General features: G+C 44.7%; 4 protein-coding genes across 4 annotated transcripts; 2 read left to right on the top strand and 2 right to left on the bottom strand.

Annotated features, from left to right (window-relative positions):
• Nucleotides 1-382: 382 nt before the first annotated feature.
• PHALS_07694 (uncharacterized protein) lies at nucleotides 383-2,620 on the bottom strand (the record flags this gene model as incomplete). The annotated part of the gene is made up of 1 exon (XM_024721205.1): nucleotides 383-2,620. One exon carries the CDS (start codon nucleotides 2,618-2,620, stop codon nucleotides 383-385), a length of 2,238 nt encoding a protein of 745 aa, XP_024586328.1.
• An 86-nt stretch (nucleotides 2,621-2,706) lies between these two features.
• On the top strand, nucleotides 2,707-3,960 carry PHALS_07695 (uncharacterized protein; the record flags this gene model as incomplete). The annotated part of the gene is made up of 6 exons (XM_024721206.1): nucleotides 2,707-2,815; nucleotides 2,885-2,995; nucleotides 3,070-3,164; nucleotides 3,222-3,345; nucleotides 3,424-3,593; nucleotides 3,658-3,960. 6 exons carry the CDS (start codon nucleotides 2,707-2,709, stop codon nucleotides 3,958-3,960), a joined length of 912 nt encoding a protein of 303 aa, XP_024586329.1.
• A 149-nt stretch (nucleotides 3,961-4,109) lies between these two features.
• On the bottom strand, nucleotides 4,110-4,632 carry PHALS_07696 (nadh dehydrogenase; the record flags this gene model as incomplete). The annotated part of the gene is made up of 2 exons (XM_024721207.1): nucleotides 4,110-4,470; nucleotides 4,547-4,632. 2 exons carry the CDS (start codon nucleotides 4,630-4,632, stop codon nucleotides 4,110-4,112), a joined length of 447 nt encoding a protein of 148 aa, XP_024586330.1.
• Nucleotides 4,633-4,917: 285 nt separating this feature from the next.
• PHALS_07697 (uncharacterized protein) lies at nucleotides 4,918-5,574 on the top strand (the record flags this gene model as incomplete). Its single annotated transcript, XM_024721208.1, has 1 exon — nucleotides 4,918-5,574. The coding sequence occupies one exon, from the start codon at nucleotides 4,918-4,920 to the stop codon at nucleotides 5,572-5,574; it is 657 nt and encodes a 218-aa protein (XP_024586331.1).
• Nucleotides 5,575-5,866: the final 292 nt, after the last annotated feature.

The following is a 5,866-nucleotide window of genomic DNA, read 5'->3' on the forward strand; positions in this document are numbered from 1 at the left end:
TGCATCCCTTTGACGCGACGACAACAGTTAACACACTCGAACGTTCGTCACGTTCTCGGCAGCTGAGATATCTAGTCACATGCATTTGTGGCGCTTCCAGATGTGCTACAGCGTATGTGATTAAACCAGACGCATCCGTAGACGCGGCGGCAACAGCTAACGCACTAAAACGTCACATGCGTTTCTGTATTTCTGGTGTGTGGTATACAATATAATATAAAGTGCATAATAATGTGTGGTAACCACAAATTGGAATTAAGCAGCTTTCGAAATGAAATACTTATTTCTGCTCCATTGTTTAAAATAACTCACCAATATAATTATGGTGTTAGCTCTCAAATATCCTAAGAAAGTCGATATTGTTACTTGTCTTTTGCTTAAATTATGTCGAGTTAAGCGATGGAAAGAGTTTCTCGTATCGTTTCCAGACACGACGTGACCGTGTATGTCTCTCTTCAGTAGTATCACTGCGTCCACTTGAGTCAAGCGATCGGCACAACGTGTCAAGAGAGTATACGATCGTGGTGTCTGGAATGCGTTCTAAGTCACGTCCTCTTTGGAAAATAGACGACACGATTGGATTTCTGAAACGACGACATTGAGATCCTACCTCGCAATGTTTACGTGTCTGAAAAATATTTTGTCGGCGACGTTTATGTGGCTGAGCATGAGATTGACAATCGCTGCGTGCATTGGACTCAACCGCACCCGTTGCCGATTGTACATCCCTTGATTTAGTCTCTTCATTGCGTGTAGCAGATGAAAAACCAGTTTGACTAGCTCGATGTACATTACTACTAACCGATATGACGATTTTCGATGGTGTACTGATTGGACGCGAGTTTTTGGATGTATTTGCTGGCGGAACACGTATTTCCAGATTATGTTTAGCATGAGCATCAGTGTCTCGATTTGCAGGTATACTTATCGCCACTGGCGTCGGCACCAACGTTGCTTCTGACTCTGTTTCCTCATCGGTATCTAGTACTGCATGAGCACACGCCGATAAAATGTTCACATCATCTTTCGTTGCCTCTGATTCTTTCTGCGAACTGGGTATGACTTCAGCTTTTTTTTCCGTCGAAATCATATCATCCGATTCTTCGCTTTTTTGAGAAAGCGTACACTTTTTGTCATCAAAGTACCTATCTTTTGACGAATCAGTAGGTGTTATAACCTCGTAGTCGAAAGCATTCGCCTCTTCGTCATCGTCGATAGCATAGTGAATCACCATAGTTGCTTGTGATGACATGAATTCCTCTGGCGCGAGCATATCTTCTATATCTGCATTTTCTTTCTTATTTTTAATCTGAGCCAAGTTCCGCGTACGATGTTCATCCCTCACGATCACCTCATTCATAGTTGTGCTACTTTCTGAGTCATTAGTTAAGATATCTACGGTCAACGTATTGACCAATTCGCTGCTTGTGGTTGACGTTTGTTTTTTAGCCGCTTGACGATGGGAATTCGGCGATGCGTGAGATAATAGTGTGAAGACTTTATCTCCCTTCTCTTGTGCACCATCAGACGCTGTCGTGTACCCCTGTCTCTGTTTTTGAGTCGTGTCATTGATCTGAACGTCTTCAATCATTATAGCTTCTGAGTGTACACCTCGCTCGATTATATTGTCCGCAAGATCAACGGCTTTTTCTTCGGCATCGCTACCACTGAAGTCGCTGTCTGCCACAAATGTCTTTTGAATATCCTCCTGTTGAAACTGAAACCCTTGGTTCCTGTGAATTCCACTCCACAAATTCTCTGACAGCATCACTGACAGCTCCCCCGACGAAGCCATCGAGTCATGAGTCGAAAGCAAATCGTCAGCTCCAGAATTAAAGAGCTGCGATTGCGACAATGGCACCACTCCGTTTTCTTCAATTAACTCCGAGTCTGTAGGGTGCCTTCCACCAACAATTGGCGGACCCCATTCCTCCTGTTCTTCCAGTTGCTGTTTTTGATCCTCTGGAATCACACAATCCTCCTCTAATAACGGTCGATTTTCGTCGAATCTATCACTCAAATCAATCGGAAGCGGCAAAAGTCCTTGATTAATCATCAACTGCTTTTCAAGCTCTACGTCGCTTAGCTTCTTTAGCCTTTCCAACACTAGCGGATGACTGTACACTTCCGGACGCAGTTGAACTGCCAGCTCATTATCCTCGACAACTGTTAGCGCGTCCACCCAAAGATAAACTCTAGCCGTTTCTGTACTTCCGTAAGGAACTGACACAGACGTCTCAAAGTTCTGCTGGTCCGTCAATCGACATCGTTTCAACGTGGCAAAGTGATACTTGGTCAAGCGCACGACGCTTCCACGCAAACATCCGATGGTATTGTAGCCGCAATTCTTTTTCAAACAATTTATCACGTGACGTGGAATATACGCCTCAATATCAAAGTCGCGGTCCACAAGCGTCACAGTCTGATGCAAACTGTTTGTGCGGCGCACAAGCATGACACGCGATGGAAGGGTCTTTACAGCAAATTGTGATTCTGTATCTTCACTCAATTCCTCCGAAAAACTATCAGTTGGTTCTGTCGCGGTTCTGAGTGGCGCACCTAATGACGAGAGTAGCTCCCGAAGCAGAAACTCGGTCGCAAAGCTCGATCGAGGTGTCATTTCTAATTTCTTTTTTGACTCGCAGATTTGAAGCCACTTTAAATTTCACATTCAAATGCTAACTTTTCAATTACCATTTGTTTGTCATGAATATGGTAGGATGGGGTCGCGTCGCTGCACGGGGGCTGCACCCAGTGTGGGGTTCATGTGTTGCTTCAGTGCCTCGTGGTTCCATGGGACTGCGCTGTAAGGCAGGTAATCAGTGTTCAGTGACAGCCAAAACCGCAGGGATACCATCTGCACTCACATCTAGATCGACTGCAGCGATGACCTGCAAGAGCAAGCGTGGTCGCGTCTTGAAGTCACGATCAAGTGCTTCTGCACTTATTAAAAAATCTCAAGTGGGCAAGTTACTGAAGCTGAATCAAGGCAATGGTCAGCTCGGCGTGTGTAGAACATTATACATTCGCTGACTGCTACTATTGTTGTGTTTGCTGCTTAATTGGCAGTTCTGAAGGCGACAAAGAAAGCCGCGAAAGTAGAATTGAAAAAAAATGCAGCAGCACTAGAAGCTGAAGCAAATCTTCGACTGCGTAACTCGCTGGTAAGAATAGATGGTATGATACAATGGCAAGCTTTGATGCGATGTCGCGTGATCTAGGTGCTCCGCTTTAGCAACGAAAACTCGTATCTGAATTGGGCAAGAAATGGTGTGTTATCCTCGGCTGTCGGAGTCGCAATGTATGCACAGGAGCATCACCGAGGAGCTCAGCTGAGTGGTGCAGGTGCGGTTATTGGCCCTAATGGAATGAAAATGAACAGTGGCGCTAAAGTTGATATGCTGACAATGTGGTCGGAATCAGGTTTGCTTTTGCTGGGCTTTGGTTATATTGGAGTGGGTACTGCAAAATATATTTACTATATTTTCCGCTTTCGCCACGTTATGGAGCTGTCTTGGGCAAGCGTCTTCGGAACGATTTCTCACGCAGCGTGGGGGCTGGCCATATGGCTGACTGCTATTGCCTCCTTTTTAGTACGTCTTGCGTGTCAACGCTTTTCACAACCTTAGTGACAATGATGTGGAAAACGATCGACAGGAAAGTGTACCACTTGAGCTGGATGCGATGCTGCTGACCGAACCCATCGCGAGTTATTTACCTTTTCGAATTCGTCAAGGTTTAATTGAGACATATAGTCTCCATCTTGATGATCTTGAACATCATAATGACGAGCAAGAGCGTGTAATGCGAGCGATTCGCGGTGATCGGAGAGCCCCAGATCTGGCAAACGTTGAGGAGGGAGAGGAATTGCCCCCTCAGCTTGAAGCACAATTGATTGAGCAACAGCTCCACACAGCCCCATGCCCAGCAGTCATGAGCTCTTCGCCTCCTCCGCTTTAAATATTGTTGTAATGGTTACTCAACCTGAAATAACGCGAATGTCATCCATCTAAAAGAATGCAAATATATTGATTTTGTTACTTTCATCGAAATGAGCGCCCCTCCTGAAAGAATAACTAAATTTTCCTCTTCCTTTAAACTCTCGTTACTCAACATTTCAGCGCTTCCTCCAGCGGAATATCGAAGTCTGGATTACGGCGCAATGTCTTCCCATCCCAAGTTAGATTAATTGGCTCGTAGGCGCTTTCACCCTTTGCAGCCTCGATTATGGGGGCAGCCATAATAATGTCGCTTTCCGGAGATTTCGGAAGCGTGAGACCGTGGTCCACAAGGCCCTTTAGAATAGTGAGAATCTCCTCGTCACTCTTGTCGGCTACCAAGACTTTCTTCTCCACGCCCCAGTCAAATCGTGCGTACACAAAGGGCTCCATCTCATCTGCCTCGCGATAAACAAAGGGCGTTCCCGGATTTAACATCTTGAGTTCGCTGTAGTTCTTGCGAAAGAATGTGCTATGTATGATGAAGAACACAATCACGCGAACGTCAGGCTCCAAGAGTGACGTAGATGAAGAAAATTGAAACGCACCGTAAACCTGCGCTACTTTGTGACGTGTCACATGCTACAAAGCGAAGCTCCCGAATGCTGCGAGAAATCTGCGCTCGCCAGCTCATCGTCGTTTGATTTGGAGCCGCACAAATTTTATATCGATACCATCAAATTGAAGCATATAAACTAACGTTAATTTTACAGTAAAATAGCTATACAATAGTAAGATGCTTTCGACTACATAACACCACAGAGTGCTTCAAATGGACTTTCAGTGTTCTCCACCATGGGTGATTGATCACGTCGCCTATATCGATAACCTATTTGTAGATTAATCACTACTACTATATTTGTCATGTACGTAGTTATTGATACAACTAGGTCAAAGTTCCTTAACTCAATTCACCGAGATGTCGGCCTTCTTCGGTCTCACTCTCCTCGGCTCAAAAAGTCCTTTTGACATCGTGAGAGAAACACCACTTCACACCTTTCAGGCACGAGACTTTCAAGACGCCTTTATGCAGACTTACCGACCCGGTTTCTCGGTGTATTCTGAAAGCGACGAGGAGGAGCAAGCTGCGATTTCCGAGCTTGAAACTGCCACCATTCAGCTTGCGCAGTTGCCAATCATGCTGCGGTACCTTTATAAATGCCCCAAAGGCGTCGACAATGTTCCTAATAGCGTTCGGACGCTCGTTATGCAAGCTTTTGGTCATGCATACGGCGCTGACGACTCATTGTTAATTACTCTTCCCATATTTCTTTCCCAAATGGACGAACTCTGTCGCACTTCAAAATCCATGGATTCCTCCAATTTGCGAAGTGCGTATTCAAAAGACGGTCCGCCAACCCGTGAGTTTGTGTCAAATCTCGAATTTAGGTCCAAAATGGTTAAGCATCACCGTATGGAGAAGGATCCGCGTGAAAAGGCTCTTGTACCCATTTCTGACTCCATGACGCTTGGCTGGAATTCACCTACGTTGACCACAAAGCGGATGTCGACTAAAAGTTGCGAGGAGACGCGTTACGCCAGTGCTATGATCAAAGCTGGTGTCTACTATTACTAAGGTCTGATGTCTTTCGATCTCAATAAAAGTAAGAGAAATTTTAAACAATGCTACTTAAATGTCAAAGTAATTATTAAAAATACTTAGATAGAATTCAAAACCACCAACAAACATTTAGTGATTGAGAGCAATAATTGTTCAAGCTTATCTGGAGGCAGTCTAAATACGGCAATCTATAAATAGAATCCGTATATTCCGTATTTGGTTTTTTGAAATGTTCCGCTTTTCAAAAAATCTTATCTCCGTCACGCAGTTTCGCCATACTGGGTAGTCATTTCCGTGCTGATTTGCT

This window comes from Plasmopara halstedii (assembly GCF_900000015.1).
Source record: "Plasmopara halstedii genome assembly, contig: Scaffold_3120, whole genome shotgun sequence".
NCBI lineage: Eukaryota > Oomycota > Peronosporomycetes > Peronosporales > Peronosporaceae > Plasmopara > Plasmopara halstedii.